A 26,454-nucleotide genomic window follows, 5' to 3' on the forward strand; every position below is an offset into this window, starting at 1 on the left:
AGACTGACACGTGGGAAAATCATTTAAAACTTCCTCTCCGATGTTCCTGTGCTGGACACTGAAATATTCCACTAGAGTGGCAAAAGAACAAATATCATTGCATCCTGAAATATCGAGAAAGCAATTAGCAACTAGTTTCTACCTTCAGAAATGACGAACCAATGATGCTGTATGAGTGACTATGTATTCATTGAACACTCGCGACCAACGGGAGTAACGCAGTTCAATCTAGATTGCAAGTAAGCAAACACTTAAACCGTGGATCGAATGTTTTTGAGTCTGGCACGGCGTGAGAGCATCTTCAAAGCCATGGTCCAAGAGACAGAAAGACCTGCCAATTTGATAGAGTTCCATCATACGTATCTTCAGATGTTGTCGAGAAGGGAAGAACCTGACCAGAAGAAGTTTAACCCGAATTCCATCTCCTGTCATTGATCTGCCCAGAACAAAGGGCCACGGACGTGAGGTGCTTCTTCTGCGGCTGATTTCTTCTAATCAGTTTCTATTTGCTAAGGCTGTTGTATCAGCTCCTGCGAAGATGGTGATCATTCGTGAGGATGCTCAGGCAGGACATTTTACTACTCTGGATGAGACCCTTCTCCAATCTGATGATTCTTAATATGATCATGTGTCGCCCAAGGTGATGGTTATGTCACAGACGTTTTTATCGGAAATTAGACGGAAATTCGTCATGAAATTGGAATACTTCAGGTGTTAAAATTGGAAAAATTGATTTTCTGCTTTGGGAGGTTAGTCTTAACCTTCAGTGAAGAATATTTTAATTGTGATTGATCGAAGGGCATAGTTTCGCCGTGCAGACATATTTATCAGCCGTTAACGGCGGACAACATCGAGAACTTCAGTTTTTCAGTTGCTTAACGCCGCAGTAGTGTTTCATTTATATGACTACTGCCCGAAATCATCGAGTCAGAAAACAATCTGGTAACTAATGTCATGAGCATCGATATCTGGATATGCAGACAGCGAATCATACCAACCGTTCCCGTTACTTTGTTGGTTAGTTACGCATGGGAGAAAAATGGGAGAGGCATTTTTGAACAAACTCACTTGGTTATGGTAAGACCACATGTATCACGCGTGCTTCGTTATGGGGCAGTACAAGCAGACAACATTCCATCAAATACCTCTCCTCACCTAACATTGCGTAACTTCAACTAGATTGTGACCTGAGCTCTATGCACAGGACCACACACCTCCACAATGTTCCTTTTGGGCATGAATAGCCCGTCGTGATCAACCAGTTAGTACCATAGATTGATTGCTGTCATATGCAATTATCTGTCTGGCGACTTCTTCCAATGATATGTAATTAGTAAACACATACAAAACCTTTCACACTTGCAAACTGATTGTAGATATTTTCCCTTCGCTCTTCCTGTGATTACAATGGCTCGAAGCTTCGTAGGCTATGTATTGGACTGTTTAAAATCAGCTCCTGTCTCGAGTGCCTATTATGGTAACAACGTGCTTCCAATAGGACAGATCGGAAGCCTATAAATTGCTCAAATCCACAATCCCCATCTTTCTAATTACGTTTTGCACTTAGAGGGGAATTGCCTCAGTTAACCGCCTGTGTGAAAACTCTAACGTCACTAAAGACATATTTAGGGCAGAGTTGTTAGGAATAAGTCTGAATTTTCTCCTCATACACCATTCCGTGCAGTTAAAACGAAATCGTTTCGATCCCCATCGAGTATAAACCTCGATGCTGATCAGTTATGTTTCGAGCACTCGCGGTAATGAAAAGGGAAGCGCGCCTGTTTCCTTAGATTCACATTATTTGCCTTCCCCTGCATGAAAGATAAGACGTTACACTTACTACGAAATACACACTGAATAGAGATGTAAACCCACTTATTCATAGCTTCCTCGCCCAACCGTCAACCAATACGTGCTTGACTTGTCGACTTTGTGTGGATTTCGTAATTATAAAATTAAAATAAATAGTATATGGTTTCCCTCTGCTCATGTGTTGAATGTTTTCTGTTCACAACTTACGTCTGTGTATGTCAAACCCTGTTCAATAAATTTACAAATGTCCATTTAACAGAAATGCTATCTTACTTTCTTCTTGTCAGCTGACAGGCTTGTTCATTTCGTAAAATGCTGATTAGAACTGATTAGAAACGCCTTCCTATGTGAATGTGTATTTACGGAGCATCAACTCATCCGTCGACTGTCCATTCCTCAAAATCTCCTTAACATAATCAAAACCTTTAGCCAACGTCATGAGTCAAATACATTTTGCTATGAAATACCAATCAATGGTCCTATCGGAACCCGAGTCAATGTGTGGAACACACATGCGCTGAATGCAAACACCATTGTCAGAATCCTTCGATACTTAAAGGTTATGTCTTTGGAAATTTACCAGGAATGACTTACAAATTAGCAGCAAATCACAGTGCTTTCAACTGCACTTGTAATTATTTTGTGTTTTATCACTGGAATACTGGCGTTTAGTTGCATCGGATTGGATAGCTGTATGGAAATAGCCTCGTCTGTTGAAGAACTATTTGAGGCTATTCGTCACGTCTTCAAAACGCTGAGCGAGCAGAGATAATGTTTCTTAATAAATGGTTTGGACGAGAGCGTCCACAGCAAATACATGGGAGTCATAATCACTACTCCTCGGTGTACTCAATCGATTCAGTGAAGAGATGAACTGGAAATTGTTTATAAATGTATTGAGCTCCATCGTTCTTTACTTTTTTTATCATTCGCTTTTACACATGTCACAAAATTGCCTCCGAAAATCGGATCATGTAGTCTGGCAGTAATTTATCTCAGTAGGCCAAAGGCCGTGAGACAAAATAATAACGAAAATAAATTATGTACATGTTTGAAGTGCTGACAGACTGTTAGTTTACCTCAGTCCTCCTCAAATAACCTACGACCCTCGGTGATTAAGCATTAACTCAAAAGTTAATTGATGACGTAAACCTTAACTTTAAGCTAACTGATGGACGTGCACAATGATGATAATCGCGATAGTATGTCATATGCATAAAGATGAATCATAAACGAGTTTCGGACGCGCATCGTGTAGGAATGTGGTCAAATGTAACACACTTGGAACAACACATTTCTGAACAGGTAGTTAATGTCGTCTCAAACTGTTCCAGCAATGATACCTGACTCTATATCCTACGTCCTGTTGATGACATTGACATACCATGATTGTGCTAAACATTTCTCTTAATCACGAATTGTGTTCTGTTAATACAGAAACGTTATCACACCCTTACTATACCCTCCTGTTCACGGTACAATCAAGGTACTACCTCCTCACAGACGGGTTATGCCTGTATGCTTAATCGTGAACATATTCACGGTCCTTACAGATCGGTAGACCGATCCTTTTCTGTAATATAAAGGGTTTTCCGTGTATAAGTGTACTGAAAGTAGGTCATACACCTCTCATTCCTTACCCTTAAGGTGCTACTATTTTTCTCTGTATTAGCTGCTAATACCATAAACTGACGGTACCAAGTACCACACATTGCCGATCACTGTAACGAAGATCATTTGGAATATTTTTCACATTTATTAATGCCCAATCAACAAATTAGTCAATTTGTTTTGAAATGAATTGGCGTAGCAGAAACTGAAAAATTATATGTGTTTGCACAATCAAATGAGTAATAGGAGAGGAATAGCATATTCTTAATGATTCATGAAATCCTCGGAGTTACGATCGTTAGTGAAGATTATGATCGTGAAAATAAGGAAACGTTCATAAACGTAATACTATGTTGAGTGTGATCTCTACTGTCAGGTTTATGTATATATTTGTACATTTTCAGCTCGCCACAATGAGCAGACTGATGGCAATATGCCAACCCGCTCCACCAGGGACAAGAGAGCCGCCTCCAGGCTCAACCTGGGCGCTGACAAAGGAATTGGAGCTCACAGATCGGTGAGTATACGGACAATAAACATTCCCCTTTAGATAATATAACTTACATGATGGATATACTGCGGGCTAGAGAGCCGTGCTATGTGGTGTTGGTGGTTTTAGTGTGTGTGTGTGTGTGTGTGTGTGTGTGTGTGTGTGTGTGTGTGTGTGTGTGTGTGTGTGTGTGTGTGTTTATGTGTAAAATCAATGTGTTCTTAATTAGTGTGCTATTAGGGTGTGTATAGCTAGTGTGGTAATAATTAGTGTGTAATCCTACGGTGTTTTTGCGCCTGTGTGTTACTGGGGTATATATAACTAGTGTGTTAATAATTAGTGTGTAATCTTAGGGTGTTTTTGCTTCTGTGTGTTACTGGGGTATATATAACTAGTGTGTTAATAATTAGTGTGTAATCTTAGGGTGTTTTTGCTTCTGTGTGTTACTGGGGTATATATAACTAGTGTGTTAATAATTAGTGTGTAATCTTAGGGTGTTTTTGCCTCTGTGTGTTACTGGGGTATATATAACTAGTGTGTTAATAATTAGTGTGTAATCTTAGGGTGTTTTTGCTTCTGTGTTTTACTGGGGTATATATAACTAGTGTGTTAATAATTAGTGTGCAATCTTAGGGTGTTTTTGCTTCTGCGTGTTGTTAATGTGTGTATAACTAGTGCTTGATAAGGTTATATATTTTTAGAGTGATGTCAGTGTGTGTGTTAAGATTAGTTAGTGATCTTAGTGAGGTTAAAAGGGGGTTCCATTTGTTAATGTGTAAATATCTAGTGTCTATTATATTACGTTAAGAGTGTTTCTAATTACCAAGTGTTATGAGTGAGTGAAGAGTGCATGTTTGTTAGTTTGTGGATTATGGCTGTGGCAGGTAATGTGTAAGACTTCCACGAGCAAATATCTGACACTCTTATACATCTATGAACATGTGTATTTGCTTACCCAATTAACTGCTATCGTTTCGTCATGTGACATTTGAGAAACGGTGGCTTACAGACACGCCACAATAGGGTGCTTGTAAAGTAGGACACTACGTTATGAATAACATGTATAATGGTACTTGATGCTGCTGAATTATACTTATTTCCTCCACAACAACATCACGCAAAGATTGACTGTACTTCATGGACCCTTCATTTAGTCCAACAATGGCTTTTGTTCTTGTGATTCGTTTGAGTTCCACCATACCATATTTCCTACAAATGTGCACATTTTGCCAAATATAATAAAATACATATATAAATTAAGACGTGTAGTCTTAATTAATCCAAATTAAAAGCTGTCAAGCATACGATTTTACAAGCAATGAATTCCAGTTTTATCCTTTTATATCGACTGTATCGAAACGTGCAGCAAACAAATGTTTAGTGGCTTTTAACGAGGGGTTAAGCAGCAGAGAGATATTTTTTTTCTCGTTTCAATTCTGTAATTGTAAAACAAACACAGCCACGTCATTGACGCGGCGCTAGGTCAAGCCTTTGGAAAGAGTACACTCAGTGAGTGTCATTGAAAGCTCAAAGGCCTAACTCATTTAGGTGTGTTCCCCAATGGTGTACAAAACCTTATTGTGATCAGAGTCAACGTGGAGGAGTCACTTCCGATATCGTAGCAGCACCGGAGACGTTTGGAATTAATGATTGATAACAGACCCCAACAGTGTATAGCATGCTTCGTATGCATCAATGTAAGATGAGTTTTAAATGGGAGTATTTCATGGTGGATGATCAAAGTCGGCTGTAACAAGTATACTTATCCTTCCTTTGAAACGAAACTACGGGTATAGAGAAGTATTCGTTTGTGGCGTATCCCCTTACCGTTACAGACTGTGCGATTTTAAAATGTGGATAGATGCTATCATGTCAGGAATTTGGAAATGAAATGTCGTGAAACGTTCTTTTGGTTAAAAAGACATATGTATTGCGTAATTTCATTTTATGTGCTGACAGTGACAATGGTTTGGTCTGTAATTGGATCGCGAGATACAAGTTACGAGATGAAATTGAGATGAAAAAGAAATACATGATAATACACACTGAATGCCAAGAAGGGTAATATAGGTTTGTGAGTAGTTCATGTCTTAAGCTAGATGACTCGCCTGAATCCGAGTTAGAACTGATCTTCGGAAACCCATGCATCTCGTAAGAGTGAGTGAGCTTAGTTTTACGCCGCACTCAGCAATATTCCAGCTATGTGACGACGGTCTGTAAATAATTGAGTCTGGACCAGACAACCCAGTGATCAACAGCATGAGCATCGATCTGCCCTCATTGGGAACCGATGACATGTGTCAACCAAGTCAGCGAGCCTGACCACCCGATCCCGTTAGTCGCCTCTTACGACAAGCACAGTCGCCTTTTATGGCAAGCATGGCTTGCTGAAGACCTATTCTACCCCGGACCTTCTCGGGCCCCTTGTCGTAGGAGGCTGGGTCAGGTGGTTGGGCCCCTTGTCGTAGGAGGGTGGGTCAGGTGGTTGGGCCCCTTGTCGTAGGAGGCTGGGTCAGGTGGTTGGGCCCCTTGTCGTAGGAGGCTGGGTCAGGTGGTTGGGCCCCTTGTCGTAGGAGGCTGGGTCAGGTGGTGAGCCTCAACCTGAGTCGCCAAGGATGACGAGCTGTGAATCCCGAAGTTGTAACAAACAGCGAAACAAACAAAGCTGCTAGAATAGTCTGGTCTCGACTCCAGGTTGGCAGATGTTGTTAAATTTGAATAATGAGAATAGATGTGGATATATGACTCCATTACCTTCCGGCTGAATTTACGCCACCATATCGACTTGATAAGGCACTTGAGTCTATCTCAACGATTAGATACTGCCCCATGTGTCGCCATTTATTGGGTGAGTCTTATCGGTTCATCTGAGATCAGTATTGTCCACTGACAGAATCAGACGCAGCAGTGAATTTCAGGTCAACACAAATTAGCCACTTTCAGGCGTGATATTTTCATTTATACCCTAGTCGACCAGCCGGCTGATTGGCATATGTAATCAAGTCTGTTGACAATGCAATTGATGATCCCATGCCAGGGAAATGTCCAATTTTCACTATCAGATGGCTAGTAGTCGTGTGATCTTGTGTCATGCAACAGACGGGCAGCTGGCAGATGTCAGGCCAGTCTATTGAACGACAAGAGTGTAATAAATATCAAGTCTTAATGAAAAATTGAGTTATACAGTATACGTGACATATGGACACACCGAGGCTGGAACCGCCGGAGGTCATTGGTGTTGCGAGGACGTTTGTGGTTTGCAACAAACTCCTGCGATGAATAGCATTACCGTTATGCATGAAGTCAGATTCAGATCTGACTTGTGAATCTGATTCTGACTAACGGGATGGGATGACCAGGTTCGCTGGCTTGGTTGCCATGTCGTCTTATTCCATTTACGTAGATCGATACACATGGTGCTGATCACTGGATTGTCTGGTCCAAACTCGGTTATTTACAGACCGACCCCATATAGCTGGAATATTGCCGAGTGTTGCGTTAAACAACCAACCAGTCAAAGCCGAAGCCATTGATCACTTACAACGCGTCACCCACAATAAGCTTACGTTAATCACTATGTGCTTGACTATGCCTTTGACGTCAACCCTAATGTACAAATCTACACCCAGCCATAATGGTGACCACCTGATCCCCTTTTCACTCATCTTTATCCTTTCAATATATATAGTGGTTCTAGGGAAGAGGAGTTTCTAATATTTTGCGGGGTTTCTTTGAGGTAAACCCTGGATGCCGTTGGACAAGCCTTTGTTACTGTTATCAAACAAATTAGGATATCATGTTTCATTTCGTAACATAATCAAAAGCTGGGCCACCGTAGGTAGGGGAATGTACATGTGGAGAATGGGAAGTAGAGGTTCTAATATACAGTTTGATAACAGTAACAAAGGGCTTGTGCTGACGTGGCCAGTGTATTAGATGTGGTAAAATTACAAGAAACACGTAAACTGAGAACTACACCCAGGGTTTACATCAAAGAAACCCCGCAAAAAGTGAAAGAAAAAACTCTTGGTTCAAGTTTTCATGATGATCCATGGTTTTCTTTCTTGTCATGACGACGTGACAAACTTAGATGGAAATTTGTGTCGAATTACCCTATTGTTTCTGGCACGAAAAACTTTCAAGAGTTTTCTTGCCCCATAATACCCTAAACGCCTTTTATTCCATGAAAATCAATGGAATGTTTGGAATTTATATAACAAGTGACAAATCAAGTTAGACAGGATATAAAAAAATCCAAGCTTATCTGCCATGGTCGATTTCATTACGCCTAATGGAACGAGGTTACGTAGGAAAAAACACCACGGATAATGCTTTCTTCGAGGCGTTCAGCAAGGCGTCCATACAGTAACATAGCCTTCAGACCCTAATGTTCCCTGTAGGTGCAAACATCCTGTGTGGCCTCATTAAAGATCCGGAACTGTAACCTTCTAACAAGATCCGAAGGATCGTGTCTGCTTCTGTGAATTAAAGACACACATATTCTTCGGAAGGAAGATCTCTGCACTGAGATTTGAGTTTGAAAATTAGACTGATTCAAGATCTGATTCAGACATCGGAGTGAAAGGACATTTTATGTAATAAGTACCAATTTTGCGCTTCTAGTAATACCTTTCCTTTCTGAGGTTTGTTTTATTACATCCACTTCAAGTGTGAGAACTGGTATGAACTTAGTGTGTGCTTTCAGTTTAAAATACATTCTCGTCACTTATTTGTACATTCTAATTCATTTTGGTAATACAAATGTGTATAAGCTCAACTGCTGAGTTTCCTAAAAATGTAAATAAATAACTTCCTGTCATTCTGCATTAAACCATGATGGCATGCTGATGTTCGCTTTATACACTGTTAATACGCGCGGAGTTGAGGATGATATATATATCGCTAGCATGCACACAGCTACACAGAGCCTCAAGGAAGATTCTGAAGGATGCAACCAGTTACTCCGTGTGCGATTTATCTTTTACACGAAATGGCCTCATAAAGTCTGATTATTAAGAATCAATATTTTCCCCAGGGAAAATTCTAGTTTATATCCGCTGGGTGAGCAATTTCAATTTGCTCATAGATCATGGCTGACTATTTGACCACTACAAACAAATAAAGTAGTATATTGGACCCATTCTACTTAATTATATGCCTCTGTGCAGCTCTGTGCTCCGCATTACACAACCAGGGGACAGGAACCAAGTCCCCCCTGGCTGCTGTGGATTGAGGTAACAAAGATAATGTCATTTGGGGGACGACATGGGCCGATTCATTTCTACTAAAAAGTTTGACAATCCACAGGAATATATTGATTTATTATGCCCGGGACAGAATATGGTTGGTGTCTTGTCGATGCCTTGTCAGAGATCTTAACAAGCCAATTTTACAAAATGCCTTTTGGCATACGGGCATTTTCTGTGGCCTTAAATGAATGGTCTTCCCTAAGTAATGGCACTCATGGATTGGCGAAAAAAGAAAGAAATCTTAACCATTATAAGAAATTTCTGCTAAATTCTGAGTCATTTGTACAATTCCGGGTTCTTCATAAGCATAATCTATATTTATGAATCTCTATCAACAAGTAATGACACCAGGTGTTCGCGAGAAGATGCACCAAACATTTATTGCGCCTTTTAACGGTGTTCATCTGTGTATTTCAGTTGAATTATTTTTCTAAATAACCCATCCCATCCCATAGTGCAGAATCTTAAAAGTTTCCTTACTACTCCCGTTCGGAATCCCTGATAGCATAGATCGTCACCAAACACATGTGTATGCTGTACGATTTTTCTATATAGATGAGGTGGCCCGACTTCCTTACCACAATCCATGGGTTACCTTCATACATCTTCATGCCTTTTCTGTGGCAATGACAACTTCTTACTTAAAACTGCATGTTCTTTCTACCCACCCTGCGGCTCCCATCTTTTGTTCTTGCTGGTGTTTTCTCTACCCTCACTGTTGTTATCTTTTGTTGTTGCTGGTGCCTCTTCTACCCTCTCTGTTGTTTCTATCTTTTGTTGTTGCTGGTGCCTCTTCTACCCTCTCTGTTGCTCCAATCTTTGCCTTTTCCCTTTTTGCCTGTAGTACTATGTGGACCATTTCTAATACTGCTGTTTCTTGTAACTTTCCTGTTGCTGTTATATATTCAGCATTTCCTTTTGCTGGTACTACGTGTACCATTTCTGTTACTGTTATTTCTTTTATCTGTCCTTTCGCAGTTATGGCTTTCCGACCTTTCAACGTCCCAACTGCTATAACTCTTTCGATCAAATCTGTGTTTTCTTCTCTTACTGATAGCACTTACCTCCGACATTTAGCATAAACGTACTTCCGCTTCCAACATCACTTGCTCTGCGTGTCCGTCAACCCCGAGGCCAACTGCTGGTCACTGCTGTCACCCACACATTCCAGTGGAGTATATATACCCGGCATATCGCCACTTGCCATATCTGACAGCAGTCTTTGTCAATTAAGTGCTTGTCGTTCACAGCGGATGAAATCGACACCACCATCTGCAACGCGACATTTATTGAACCCTTGTGAATGATATAGTTATAATTTATCCTCTGTCAATACCGTGGTGATTTGTTAGATGGAATGAAGATGCACAAAACGGAATATTCCGTCGCTGAAAATATTTTTGTATGAAATTTATAATATTCCAGCTGTTTTTCCGTGCATTTTCAATGGATTCCCGACTTTAAGAACACATACAAGGCTTGAACTGCGAGAGCCACCCATGTTTTAATTCTGTGACCTTTGCTTTGAGAGTAGTGAGAAAGTGATGATTTTACCACAGCGAGGCCTTGATGTAGCATCACATCACTCTGTACTCACTGAGGCAAAATAGTCCCTGACAAATTTCTATTGGACTGATTTTCATGAAATGAGGAACCTCTCTTGCCATGATGTTTATCCAGTCTCACTAATTCCCCAAGGGAACTGGAGGCTGGGATCTCAACAGGTCGTAAATCAACAGATCATATAATTGAAGCTGAACATCATTTCGCTTTTGAGTTTCCTGGCTGATATAATTGCGAAGCTCCAGTAACAGACCAGCCTTTTTGTCGGTGGGTTTTAACAATTCCTTCCATTCGAAACAGTTCTGGTAGCGCTGTGGATTTGCAGTACGTGAAAAATACGTTGTGGCTAGTCAGAAGTACGGGAGAATAAATAATAGAACTCTTCACAAAGGTTATGTTTTGTGTATTATATTTGTAACGTTCGGTTACATGTGATGTTTTACGTCGTTGTAAGGTCTTATACCAACATTAACAACGTTATATCAATTGCTGTAGGTGTCAGTTACTGTACATCACAACGTAACATAATATTTTTACTTTATGGAAAATTTAGGTTAAATACTGGATGCCCAATCATATAATGATATGGAAAAATATACATGAGAATATTTAAAGGTCACATGCAACGTAAAACACAACTTTGCAGATTCCGATACCTTTCGGTATGCACTTACCGAAACAAATCATCAAAAATGCCAATTCAACCTAAAAAGTTGAAAAACAACGTGACGAAAGAAAATCCCGCGAAGTCGTAGTTCAAACGATTCACTGCGCGGGGGAAAAAAGCTGTTTCAGCAGCTGTGCGGCGCTGCGCGCATAACGCATGCGTTGCGAATAGGTTTGCGGAGCATGAAACGGTATGCATGCCCGGAGTATGAGGTCGTGATTAATTAATCTTAGTTGTGTACACAAGAAAGTAAATGATCTACTTGTTACATAAAAAAACCTTGTTGATTGTGGTAAGCAGCCTCTGTCACAGAGAAAACTCAATGTCGGGTGTTTTGACACCTATATGTCTGCCTGCCTGTCTGCTTAAGACAATATGCAATTCACAGCTTCAATCATTGACCAGATGCAATTTGAACTTAACACCTATCAAGCTATACGGCACATGTAAAATTATTTGTTTTATGACTCGTGCACACGAGTCCTGTCTCTACCACATTATGTAATTAGGCAGGTGTGATACTTGTACACATGACATGTTTTTATGTCTGTGGGTTGCAAACAAACTACATTTTTTTCTCGGATGACTGGATCAGACGGAAACTGGAGCAAACTCTTGTCAGCTTCAAGTCCTGCTTTGTACTTGGACGAATGACAGTTTCCAGCCACGCAGTAGTTCACCATCTCTACTGAGATGATTTTTGATCGGATCGATGTGGTGGGTTCGGTCTCCCGAGGGCTTCGTTTCGAGGGAAGTAGGCACAAGTACAAAATATTGCACTTTTGAATCGCCACTGTACGCTTATAATTTTGTTTGTTTTTGTTTTTTTCACAAACAGCAATGTATATTATATGTCATGAATAAGTGATAATTGTGTTTTAATTATGTTTGATTTTTTGGTTGCATGTGACGTTTAAAAATACACGAGCTTTGTAAAGCTCTAAAATGTAACAGGTGTAATGGGAATCATGGTTTGAAATATATATAGTATTCATAGTAAAAGACACAACTGATCATCAAACTAAGACCAATTACAGGGAATACATAATCATTGTGATCTCCGGGTGTCATAACTGATTTTTAGTTTTTCATTCATTGTACCATTCGTCGCTTCCCTGTGCTTGTTTTCTACCATATCTAATATGTTTCGTTCGTAACATTCCGGCGGTGACTGTGATTATTTTATGAGTAGGTTTCACCTTTAGTCCTGGCAGTTCCTGGAAGGAAATCTGGAGTTTGGGAAAGGTGGGACGGGTGACCGTCGGCTGTAGCGATTTGCTGTGCGGAGTTGACATGTAATAGTATAAATCAATGCAGATGGATCGATATCATCCTTGGCTTAGAAATACAATCAGTGGCGTGACAAGAAACAGGTGATGATTTAATATATTGACATAAACGCCTCTAAAGTATTCATTCAGCCAGTCGGCACAAACTGCAATGGAACAGATTAATCAAGGATGTCAACCAAGGCATAGATACAAAGGGAGACAACTACAGTGAGAACATTTGGATTGACGATCAATGCGGTGTATAAAACGTGAATGACATTATTATCACTACCAGTCATTTCCAGTGTTCATCCTTTCCATTTCATCTAAAAGATAAGTCTATTCACGCTCTCACAAAACTATTAACAATGTTGGTCGGTAAAGCAGACTCCTCGGTTAAACCCGCTTTCTTTTGTCTGGTAGTATAGTGCTTTATCAACTCAGACTGACCCGAACCATGTGTAAATCTCGATTGAAAGTCTTAGATAATTATGTAATAATTGATCTCAGCCTACAGTTTGTTTGTGTACACAAATGATGATGTAGCCGAAACCAATCCTTTGAAATACAATTAGTGCAGGGGTATGGTCGTTCTGGGGGCCCAAAGAAGTCGGAAATGGAATCCTTCAACCTGTACTAGTCCTTCCCTCTGTGGACATTGGGAAATGAATGGGAATTAAACTGAACAAATAAGATTTTACTGAATTAAGTGACAATTCTTTGTTTATACTATCATGGCATCTTTGTACGTCATGGTTCCATCTGAAACCTAAAACAACCTTTTGGAAACGATGAGGACACACTTGGATTAAAACTGATATAGTCTAATTTTGTTCAGGAAAATCACATCGACAACTGTTAATAATGGTTTACCACCAGTAGATATCTTCCACAGCCTAGGGACCAACTTGCTGACCTTCTGGTCAGGACGTAATTCCGAATAGGGTCCCTTTCAACAAAATGATAGTAGCGCTAAGGAAATCGTAACTCTGATACTCAAACATGGACGTACGACTGTGCGTTATGAAAGCTTTTAGGAACGGGTCCCAGATCCCATACAGATCATATCTATCCTCTGCAACTAAACTGGACTACGTGGTCCGATTTGGTGACTTTATATTGGCAGATAACATGGATATAGCTCCTGCACGAACTAACGAACTAACTAACGAACGAACGAACAAATGAAGGTTGGTGCGGTGCAACATGTGAAGACTTTGGGATGAGTCTCACTGCGCGACATGATGAGAAAACCGCTCCAGTGAACATATTCCCCTACTTACAAGTCTGTTTTCCACAGCATCGTCCTACCAGAGTATTTCTATTATATGTAAGTACGAATACATGCGCTGCAAGAATGACCAGTTGATTTACTAAAGCTCAACGGAGAACTCGTCTATCTTGTTTTGCGTGCAAGTCCGCATCTGACATTAAATCAATCGAGGGTTTCATCTGAATGCTGTTTGTAATGAACGAGAAAATCCTGAAACTGTAATAAAATGGCCGTTCCCACATCTGAATGACCCGTAGCAGTGACAAATGGTCTGATTCTCAAAAACACTCTGGGAGTTGACATAAAAGATTTATAACTTTAATAAACATAACGTACAACGCCCTTGTTAATTGCAGACTTTGATATGATTGAAAAGGATGCAGTATTGACTCGAGGTGTGGTACAGAGAGCTTGAAACACAGAAATCAAGGCATGAACCTTCCGTCATTTACAAGAATATCTTAAATCTTAATGTACGGTTACCATGGAAGGTGCCTCGCATATGCACACGACTGTGTCCGAGAGTTAGTGAGTTCGTAACTTGGAGGTTGTGACAGGGGTTTGGTATATGGATTTTCATGAAATCAAAACTCTGAGTTTGTCTGTGTTTGTCTTTGTGAATATGTGTGTGTATGATATATATTCATGTACTAGTATGTGGTATTTCGTGCTTTCACATACATGTCTCCGTGTGTCTGTGTTTGACTCATGTCACGATACTTCTACATGTTTGTTTGACTGTGGTTGTGTGTGTTGGTAGTCTGTGTCTTGTCATTTTATGTCTCTATAATTGATTCTGTTCCTGTGTGCGAGAGATACGGTCTTTTCGTGTGTCAGTACATACATTCGTTGGTTGTGTTTGCCTATCTTTATGCCTGCGTGACGGTGCACTCGTTGCGTATGTGCTTGTAAGTATATGCGGGGATAGCTATAATGATCATTAAGTTATTTGCCTGAATATGCCTTGCGTGATTATCGTTGTTTCCTTCGAACACCATAGAAAGATTTTTCGAAAATTCTTATCACAGTACACTGTGTTATTACGAGCACACTTTAAAAAACTGACGGATATAATTTGTTCCCCGACCTCTTGCTTGGTACACAATATTCCGGACTACGGGTATACCAAACCAAAATCACCTTCGTTATTACAGCATTTTCCTCATGTGCCGAATTTGCATCCATGTCAGTCTACAACATTCCAATCTGTTTTAGCACCAACATCCAATATTTTGGCATACCAACGACACAGTGGCAAATGATTTATTATTGTTCAGTAAAGAAACCTCAATTCGGACACACTTAACGGAAACTAATAAAAATGTTTAATACACGTTCTCAGATGCAACCATTGCTGTTACAGCTGTCAATATTGGAGGAAGAATTCATCTACGCAGCAGAGTTCGGCGATATCCCAACTGTGCAGCGTATTCTGGAGGAGAATGCGAACCTGAGCGTGGACTACAGCGATATTCTGGGCAGGACGCCACTCAGACTTGCTGTCGGTAACGAACATTTAGAGGTAAGTCCGTTCTCTAGACACAGGCGTGATGACACATTCGATGGTTCTCAACGTCATGTAAAAGGACAAATCAAATCACAGGCTTCTCAATCATGGTCCTCAAGGGTCATTTTTGTTCGTATGTCAGCCCCAACCAGGTACAGTTATCACCAAATCCTTTAGTTTTATTCATCAATTCGGCTGTTACACAGTTTACTCCCCCTAAACATTGGGATTGTCTGAAGGGCTTTCATCGTGATGATTGTGTTATGATAATTGACACTGTTCTTGAACTGATGGAAGACAGTCATGGAAAAAGCTCTGAAGTTAAACTAACTCAAATATAGATGTCTGAAATACAATTAATATATTTGCAGGGTATTGTCCTGCAAATCTCAGACTGTCATGTTCGTGTGTAACAGAATAAGGTTTAAGACGTAAGATGTAGAGGGACGTTATCAAGTGAAACCGAAGCTTTTATCTTGCTCACATTGTCAAAGTCCTCGAACAGCAAGTGATGTACATAGTATTATATAAACCTCTTTAATGAAAAAGGAACGGCCACTTTTGAGCCACATGAAAAGTTGTAGTTTGATATGCCTGTGAACGGTATCAAATTCCACGGAACTCAGTCCTGTTAGGATTGCGAGTAACATGTGTGGAGAATATAATCGACATGATAAAGACACGAATATAGCATTCTACAGTCATAAACGTCAAGGAGAAGTCTAGCACGTTATTTAGACAGCCTTTGTGTTGATAACGCCGAGTTCCAGAGACGTACTGAAGAGAAAATTCATCTGGTTATGATTTTCTAGTAACCAGTTAAAGTCAGCCGAATGCTTCAATTGTGTCAAAGCTCATTGTACATGTTCATGATTTCACGGAACATACTCGTGATATATGTTTCAGATACGTCGTTTTCGCTTGTACATTCTTGAATAGAATACTTTGGAATACAAATACCTTTGTGTTAAGCTATAAAAGGAATAACCTTTTGTTTCTACTCTTGTTTCTATCACTGTTCTTGATAACAATGTACGTGCCAAGGGTACTTGATGCTTCCTCAGAGCCATAACTCTGCGTGTTGCCGACATTGTGTAAGTGTCCCATCTTCTAAAACCGTTCACCAGTATTTCACGAGGGACAGATCAAAGATAAAGGCTAATGTCCAGCTAGCCAGATGTCGACAAGAACCGTCATTTGTATATCCTTAATGGATAGAGCCGTGAAACGTAATGAATCGTGAAGCTATTACTATTAGCTGTACCAAAGCAATATAGCTCTAGTTAGATTTGGCTTCGTCTAGGTCTGTAAGCTTTCCACTACTAAAGTATGCGGATCCGTAGTCAAGGTCATATATGTGACGTCACCTCAACAGATGGATAAGGAGACAGACGTCTTGCTGGTGGTGTAATTGGACTTTTACCCTCAAAGTACTCCTTACGTATTACATAAAGAATCCCACTTGCTCATATGTCCTGTGAAAATACCTATGACTTCCCTTTTCCTCAGATCTCGTATTTATGGTAAACTACACATAGTTTCCCATTGCAAATTACAATTTTCCCAATGACTGTGCTTTTGTGAAAATACACTAATTCCTGAGTGTTCAGTGCTTCTTGTGAGAATGGCTGGTCCCTACTAACACACGTAGTTTCCCATTGACTGTGCTTTTGTGAAAATACACTAATTCCTGAGTGTTCAGTGCTTCTTGTGAGAATGGCTGGTCCCTATTAACACACGTAGTTTCCCATTGACTGTGCTTTTGTGAAAATACACTAATTCCTGAGTGTTCAGTGCTTCTTGTGAGAATGGCTGGTCCCTACTAACACACGTAGTTTCCCATTGACTGTGCTTTTGTGAAAATACACTAATTCCTGAGTATTCAGTGCTTCTTGTGAGAATGGCTGGTCCCTACTAACACACATACTTTCCCATTGACTGTGCTTTTGTGAAAATACACTAATTCCTGAGTGTTCAGTGCTTCTTGTGAGAATGGCTGGTCCCTACTAACACACGTAGTTTCCCACTGACTGTGCTTTTGTGAAAATACACTAATTCCTGAGTGTTCAGTGCTTCTTGTGAGAATGGCTGGTCCCTACTAACACACGTAGTTTCCCATTGACTGTGCTTTTGTGAAAATACACTAATTCCTGAGTATTCAGTGCTTCCTGTGAGAATGGCTGGTCCCTACTAACACACGTAGTTTCCCACTGACTGTGCTTTTGTGAAAATACACTGATTCCTGAGTATTCAGTGCTTCTTGTGAGAATGGCTGGTCCCTACTAACACACGTAGTTTCCCACTGACTGTGCTTTTGTGAAAATACACTAATTCCTGAGTGTTCAGTGCTTCTTGTGAGAATGGCTGGTCCCTACTAACACACGTAGTTTTCCATTGACTGTGCTTTTGTGAAAATACACTAATTCCTGAGTGTTCAGTGCTTCTTGTGAGAATGGCTGGTCCCTACTAACACACGTAGTTTCCCATTGACTGTGCTTTTGTGAAAATACACTAATTCCTGAGTGTTCAGTGCTTCTTGTGAGAATGGCTGGTCCCTACTAACACACGTAGTTTCCCATTGACTGTGCTTTTGTGAAAATATACTGATTCCTGAGTGTTCATTGACTTCTTGTGAGAATGGCTGGTCCCTACTAACACACATAGTTTTCCATTGACTGTGCTTTTGTGAAAATACACTAATTCCTGAGTGTTCAGTGCTTCTTGTGAGAATGGCTGGTCCCTACTAACACACGTAGTTTCCCATTGACTGTGCTTTTGTGAAAATACACTAATTCCTGAGTGTTCAGTGCTTCTTGTGAGAATGGCTGGTCCCTACTAACACACGTAGTTTCCCATTGACTGTGCTTTTGTGAAAATACACTGATTCCTGAGTGTTCAGTGCTTCTTGTGAGATGGCTGGTCCCTACTAACACACGTAGTTTCCCATTGACTGTGCTTTTGTGAAAATACACTGATTCCTGAGTGTTCAGTGCTTCTTGTGAGAATGGCTGGTCCCTACTAACACACGTAGTTTCCCATTGACTGTGCTTTTGTGAAAATATACTGATTCCTGAGTGTTCAGTGCTTCTTGTGAGAATGGCTGGTCCCTATTAACACACGTAGTTTCCCATTGACTGTGCTTTTGTGAAAATACACTAATTCCTGAGTGTTCAGTGCTTCTTGTGAGAATGGCTGGTCCCTACTAACACACGTAGTTTCCCATTGACTGTGCTTTTGTGAAAATATACTGATTCCTGAGTGTTCAGTGCTTCTTGTGAGAATGGCTGGTCCCTACTAACACACGTAGTTTCCCATTGACTGTGCTTTTGTGAAAATACACTGATTCCTGAGTGTTCAGTGCTTCTTGTGAGAATGGCTGGTCTCTACTAACACACGTAGTTTCCCATTGACTGTGCTTTTGTGAAAATACACTAATTCCTGAGTGTTCAGTGCTTCTTGTGAGAATGGCTGGTCCCTACTAACACACGTAGTTTCCCATTGACTGTGCTTTTGTGAAAATACACTGATTCCTGAGTGTTCAGTGCTTCTTGTGAGAATGGCTGGTCTCTACTAACACACGTAGTTTCCCATTGACTGTGCTTTTGTGAAAATACACTAATTCCTGAGTGTTCAGTGCTTCTTGTGAGAATGGCTGGTCCCTACTAACACACGTAGTTTCCCATTGACTGTGCTTTTGTGAAAATACACTAATTCCTGAGTGTTCAGTGCTTCTTGTGAGAATGGCTGGTCCCTACTAACACACGTAGTTTCCCATTGACTGTGCTTTTGTGAAAATATACTGATTCCTGAGTGTTCATTGACTTCTTGTGAGAATGGCTGGTCCCTACTAACACACATAGTTTTCCATTGACTGTGCTTTTGTGAAAATACACTAATTCCTGAGTGTTCAGTGCTTCTTGTGAGAATGGCTGGTCCCTACTAACACACGTAGTTTCCCATTGACTGTGCTTTTGTGAAAATACACTGATTCCTGAGTGTTCAGTGCTTCCTGTGAGAATGGCTGGTCCCTACTAACACACGTAGTTTCCCATTGACTGTGCTTTTGTGAAAATACGCTGATTCCTGAGTGTTCAGTGCTTCTTGTGAGAATGGCTGGTCCCTACTAACACACGTAGTTTCCCATTGACTGTGCTTTTGTGAAAATACACTGATTCCTGAGTGTTCAGTGCTTCTTGTGAGAATGGCTGGTCTCTACTAACACACGTAGTTTCCCATTGACTGTGCCTTTGTGAAAATATACTGATTCCTGAGTGTTCAGTGCTTCTTGTGAGAATGGCTGGTCCCTACTAACACACGTAGTTTCCCATTGACTGTGCTTTTGTGAAAATACACTGATTCCTGAGTGTTCAGTGCTTCTTGTGAGAATGGCTGGTCTCTACTAACACACGTAGTTTCCCATTGACTGTGCTTTTGTGAAAATACACTGATTCCTGAGTGTTCAGTGCTTCTTGTGAGAATGGCTGGTCCCTACTAGCACACGTAGTTTCCCATTGACTGTGCTTTTGTGAAAATACACTAATTCCTGAGTGTTCAGTGCTTCTTGTGAGAATGGCTGGTCCCTACTAACACACGTAGTTTCCCATTGACTGTGCTTTTGTGAAAATACACTAATTCCTGAGTATTCAGTGCTTCTTGTGAGAATAGCTGGTCCCTACTAACACACGTAGTTTCCCATTGACTGTGCTTTTGTGAAAATACACTAATTCCTGAGTGTTCAGTGCTTCTTGTGAGAATGGCTGGTCCCTATTAACACACGTAGTTTCCCACTGACTGTGCTTTTGTGAAAATACACTAATTCCTGAGTGTTCAGTGCTTCTTGTGAGAATGGCTGGTCCCTACTAACACACGTAGTTTCCCATTGACTGTGCTTTTGTGAAAATACACTGATTCCTGAGTATTCAGTGCTTCTTGTGAGAATGGCTGGTCCCTACTAACACACGTAGTTTCCCACTGACTGTGCTTTTGTGAAAATACACTAATTCCTGAGTGTTCAGTGCTTCTTGTGAGAATGGCTGGTCCCTACTAACACACGTAGTTTTCCATTGACTGTGCTTTTGTGAAAATACACTAATTCCTGAGTGTTCAGTGCTTCTTGTGAGAATGGCTGGTCCCTACTAACACACGTAGTTTCCCATTGACTGTGCTTTTGTGAAAATACACTAATTCCTGAGTGTTCAGTGCTTCTTGTGAGAATGGCTGGTCCCTACTAACACACGTAGTTTCCCATTGACTGTGCTTTTGTGAAAATATACTGATTCCTGAGTGTTCATTGACTTCTTGTGAGAATGGCTGGTCCCTACTAACACACATAGTTTTCCATTGACTGTGCTTTTGTGAAAATACACTAATTCCTGAGTGTTCAGTGCTTCTTGTGAGAATGGCTGGTCCCTACTAACACACGTAGTTTCCCATTGACTGTGCTTTTGTGAAAATACACTAATTCCTGAGTGTTCAGTGCTTCTTGTGAGAATGGCTGGTCCCTACTAACACACGTAGTTTCCCATTGACTGTGCTTTTGTGAAAATACACTGATTCCTGAGTGTTCAGTGCTTCTTGTGAGATGGCTGGTCCCTACTAACACACGTAGTTTCCCATTGACTGTGCTTTTGTGAAAATACACTGATTCCTGAGTGTTCAGTGCTTCTTGTGAGAATGGCTGGTCCCTACTAACACACGTAGTTTCCCATTGACTGTGCTTTTGTGAAAATATACTGATTCCTGAGTGTTCAGTGCTTCTTGTGAGAATGGCTGGTCCCTACTAACACACGTAGTTTCCCATTGACTGTGCTTTTGTGAAAATACACTGATTCCTGAGTGTTCAGTGCTTCTTGTGAGAATGGCTGGTCTCTACTAACACACGTAGTTTCCCACTGACTTTGCTTTTGTGAAAATATACTGATTCCTGAGTGTTCATTGACTTCTTGTGAGAATGGCTGGTCCCTACTAACACACATAGTTTTCCATTGACTGTGCTTTTGTGAAAATACACTAATTCCTGAGTGTTCAGTGCTTCTTGTGAGAATGGCTGGTCCATACTAGTTTCCCATTTCCTATGCTTCCTTTGAGAAAAACGTCACGTTGCCTCTTTTGAAAGTAAACGGAACTTCCTAAAGCCTCACGTTTCATATGAAAGTAACTTACTTTACCCTGTACAACCACAAGTAGCCTGCTTACTTCTCTCCAGCACAATCACTGCAAACATAAGAATCTGTCTCAATCTTGTCAGCTCGGAAGTAGGTTGTGTTTGTATATAACGTGAACTCATGAGGCACAACAATATTTCAGGTGGTGGAACTTCTTCTGGACCGGTGCAACAACTCCAGCATCCATGAAGCTCTCTTGCAAGCTATTAGTGCCGGACATGAACAGATTGCAGAAACTATCCTCAAACACCCCAAGTACAGGGACGTGAAGAAGGAGAACAAGAGATTCGGAGAAACGGACTACTTTTATAACCAAACCAGTGAAGATTCACCCTTTTCCTCGGACATTACACCGCTTATTCTGGCGGCAGAGAGGAATCAGTTTGAAATCGTGCAACTGTTGTTATTACGAGGGGAAACTATTACCAAACCACATCATTATTACTGCAACTGTCAAGAATGTAGCAATAAGCTACAGTTCGACCAACTTAGGTTGGCCAAGACAAGACTGAACGCTTACAAAGGCCTGGCGAGTGGGGCCTATATATCTTTATCCAGTAAGGACCCAATTCTAACTGCATTTGAACTGGCCAAAGAACTCAGATCCGTCGCCAAAGTGGAAAAATATTATAAGGTAAGCACTCTGCTACTCAAGCAAAGGTCCATGTTATTTTTACTTGATCTAAAAATTCCCCTTTTTCATTGGGCACTTCCTGTCCAAATAAACAGATCCATGATCGATGCCGACTGTCGCATTTCCTCATCCTATCTCTGATCGATGGTTTCAAAGAATGGTAGTGACACTTATCTCAGTGCAAAAGTGCAAAATTTTTCTAGCTTTGTTTGTTTGTATATATATATGGAATGCATTGTACGCTGGTATACTTTTAGAATGTCACTGATAGCAATCCTTCACGTAGCAGCCTTAAACATCTTCCCTGTAAGGAATATTCCTAGATTCTGCTCGTGCGTGACGAAGATTACATGAACTAGACTTTACATCAGATTCACATCCTATCAGAGGTCAGTTAGATCGAAACAGATCCAAGAGCCAAACCCTTGATGCTTGTCCTGATGAATCTGGTTCATAACTCACAGTACACGAGTGATATTAGGCATCTTTGATTGATCATCGGTGCTATAGAGCAACCCGCGAAAACCGATATTACGTCGCGCTTGAACAGTTCTACATGTTCCTGGAATCATGTGTTCTTCGAATGAGGAAACATATTCCGGTCCAGTAGAGTCTCGTAACGCCGTATTTGCTTTTGTCTTCATTACCAGGTCAAACAGAAAGAGAGCGTCATACATTCGCTCACTGAAGTGGATGGTGACGATGGTAGTTGTATGTGTGACGTAATCTTATGCATTGAAACACGCTGATGTTGGACAGTAATAATAATGAGCGTATTTGTATTGCGCTCACTTCCACCAACAAAGGGCAGTTCTCAAAGCGCTGTCAGCCTGATAGGTACAATCTAATTAATATTAACCAGATAACCCAAGTTGCATGTGAGGCGCTAGAAGTAGCTGATGAGAGTCACATGGCTCGTCCAACCGGGTACCCATGTTATGATCGTTTAATTTCTCTTGTTAAAGGGCCCTTTGTGTCTGAGACTGTTTCTGGAAAGGACTGACACACGATGAGGGCAAAAATGTAATATTTACATTTATCTCCAACAAAGTAATCGTTTGTTCGGCGATTTCCTTCCGTTAACTAGAAACGGGCACAGGATATTGCATAAATGAAAGCATCGATTGTTTTTCGTATTGAAAACTTCTTTGCAGATAATTATACCTCCCCAGTATCTGGGCTATCAATAATTGGGTATTATCGATTTCAGGTTTAGTTGTCGTTGTTGCTGTCTCAGCGAGAACGTCTTATGCATAACATAATGGAACAAGAAATAATATTCCCAAAATAGCGTTTTATTGTAATCTAATCTAGATCCTTGTCAGCAGAAAATCCAAATCCCGAAAATGAGGCAAGGACTTTAGCGAAGGATTGGTCTAATTGGCACAATACGTTCTCTGCTCCATTTTGTACATTTCTGTCGCCAATGCAAGACATCATCAGTGGACTATTCAGCAATGTCTTCATGATGCAGATCCAAGATAACGTATGGTCAGACTGTGTATGGCGTAGACACTGTCAACTAGTGTAGAAACCAAGTAAAACAGAACCATTTACGTCTACTACATAAACAACATTATGAATGTGAAGTGCACGTGTTTGGTAACAAACCTAATACAAATCCAATTAGAGGTCTTGCTGTCCTACCTGACAGTGCCCCACATATATATTTGGACATTGATGAGACAAGGGGAAACAGTAAATAGTAAGTAATGGTGTTGGTATCGGTATCGTCTGGTGACATATGAATCTGTCTGGCAGACTTCAGATCGGTGTGTTATTGTAATGTATAGACACACCTCGTGATGGCACTCCACGTTGACCTAATGACGGCATCGAGACAAAACTGTTTAGATAGCCTTCCAACTCTGACCTGTTCTGACCTGTGGACCTGATACACCCACCGGCGACTAATATACTTTAACAAACATTCAGTCAATGCATTTGTAAACAGATGGTTTTAGTTTCATGTTTTTTCTTATAAGAACAGTTACTAAGACCTTTGCATGCTTACGTTTTGCCAATATACACATAGTACTTGCCATAGTATTTTGAGTTAGTTCTGAGTGAGTGAGTGAGTGAGTTTAGCTTAACCCCCGCCGCTTTTAGCAATATTTCAGAAATGCCACATTCGGGGAAACCAGAAATGGGCTTATACCTATGTGGGGACTCGAACCCGGGTCTTCGGCGTGACAAGCAAACGCTTTAACCACTAGGCTACACCAACATGCCAGGTAGCTCTGATACTGACTCATGCAGTGGTGTGGTAAGGGCAGGCATACTTGATGTGGAAGGTAGGGGTGTAGAAGCCATTGTAGATCGTCTAGTTGTAATGAGGAACATCTGTAGTGGTTGTGGTTACTTGATGCAATAGCCTCCGCGACTGATGTCGTTGAAGCAGTAGCAGGGGAAGTGTAGCAGATGCAGTTACCTGATGATAAGGAATGAAACCCTGAATATACCGACCGCATGTGCCAGTATCGATAATCGATGTGGCGTAGACGGTGTTGGACTCTTTCGCCAATTCAGTGCCAGAAAACCATTTCACATACCCAAGTGTTCGCTCTTCAGATAATATTCCTCTAAAATCCATTTCAATCATGAAATATGATATCTTCAAGTATGACTGCCTATGCGGCATTAAAAAAAATCTCATTCAGAATAGAAATTGCATTCACCCTTAAATCCGACGGTAACATTTGAGATGAATGCCTCATGGCAGCGCAATCAGGAGCTCTCGGGTTAAGAACTATAAATACTTTAATCCGCTTGAAAAGTAACTGCTGCTTAATCCGGAAATTGAAAAAAAAAATTTTATACCATGATTGAATTGCGGTACCACAAAACGTGGTGGAATTGAATTCGCTTAACGAGAAAATGAACGTCTTGAGAGGGATGAAAAATATTGGTCTTTAATTTCATCATTCAAATGGAATTGTCGATTTAAGAAACTTGTTGAGTTGGTTGGCAGTATCGTATAGTTTGAGTAGAAGTAATAAATTAAGACATCCAATCTCAAAATGTGCATGCACAGATTCCATATGAACAAGTTGTAATTTGGTAGGTTTTAAACTAATTACGGTCAAAGTATGAGGCAGCAGGTGCTTTATTGTGCGTCGTATGTCCAGTATGGTCGCCCAAAGGTCATTATGAAATACATTGGTTTATGTAATACATTGGTGTATTTGGTTGCCATGCCTTCGACGGAAAGGTGGTGGTTAAAGTAACATAGGTATGTTTATTGGTAAGGCGCGTTACCAAGCCCGCCCATCCTTAACACATTTGACCTGTTTAGTAACAACCACAGTTTCTTTACATCTATAGTCAAACCCGTTCAGCTGTCAAAAAGAGCCCCTTCCCTTCTCCAAATCATGCTAGCATGAATGTGATAAATCACCTACGGTCAAAGCAGGAATTGCCCAATCCACGAATGAACCTTCAGTCTGTGCAATATTACTACGCATGACCGCACAACTCCAATATTTCCACAGCTAATGACTCCTCCGTCCTAAGACAACTCAGACGGAAATTAGTCCGCCACGTCTATCTTTCGGGGTCATCTGAAACAAGTCAATCGGAAAATTGTGGCTTAGTTTTCTCCCTAAGGTATTACATTGGGGGCGTCCCTAGCGATTCTGTCTCCATCGTTGCTAATTTGTAATGCACTTTTACCATGTACATGCCCAGGACGTTTGTTAACTAATTAACTGTGAAACCTGCTGTACTTTAACACCCTCATTTAACAGCTTTTAAAACAATTGAAATGCGATGAATAAAATAATCAGAAGACGGAATATTACCTTTCGCGTCTACAATATTCTAATATCAAGTATTTTGTCCCTGATGGAATATGAGGTGGTTCAGCGTGAAATCTCGTGACTACAACATAAAACCGGACTTTCCGTAACTATTACAGTTATGAAGTGCGTCGTGAAATATAAATAACAAGACGCTTACAGCCTGTATTGGGCTAGACAGGGACAATAAAATCATGCCATACATCAGATAGCATATTATATTTCCCGAGACAGAAAAACACAACATTCGTAATCACGGAACGGTAACACATGTCACCAGTTGACATCAGCGTACACCAAAGAATTCCCAAACAACTCACAACTCGGCTGATTAATATACATTCGATGTTGAGCTGTGATTTGTACGGTTGTAAGTTGTCATTTATTAGACATATACCATACTTAATTACCTTTGA

General features: G+C 40.6%; 1 protein-coding gene across 7 annotated transcripts in view; it reads left to right on the forward strand.

Annotated features, from left to right (window-relative positions):
• Positions 1–26,454, forward strand: part of LOC137258337 (short transient receptor potential channel 7-like) — a 95,261-nt gene that overhangs the window by 53,347 nt on the left and 15,460 nt on the right. For all 7 annotated transcript variants that reach the window (XM_067795983.1, XM_067795982.1, XM_067795979.1 and 4 more), the window contains exons 2-4: positions 3,828–3,940; positions 15,300–15,458; positions 21,750–22,241. In XM_067795983.1, the coding sequence (XP_067652084.1) occupies positions 3,828–3,940; positions 15,300–15,458; positions 21,750–22,241 (764 nt within the window). The remainder of the gene's footprint in view (positions 1–3,827; positions 3,941–15,299; positions 15,459–21,749; positions 22,242–26,454) is intronic.

This window comes from Haliotis asinina, chromosome 12, assembly GCF_037392515.1.
Source record: "Haliotis asinina isolate JCU_RB_2024 chromosome 12, JCU_Hal_asi_v2, whole genome shotgun sequence".
NCBI lineage: Eukaryota > Metazoa > Mollusca > Gastropoda > Lepetellida > Haliotidae > Haliotis > Haliotis asinina.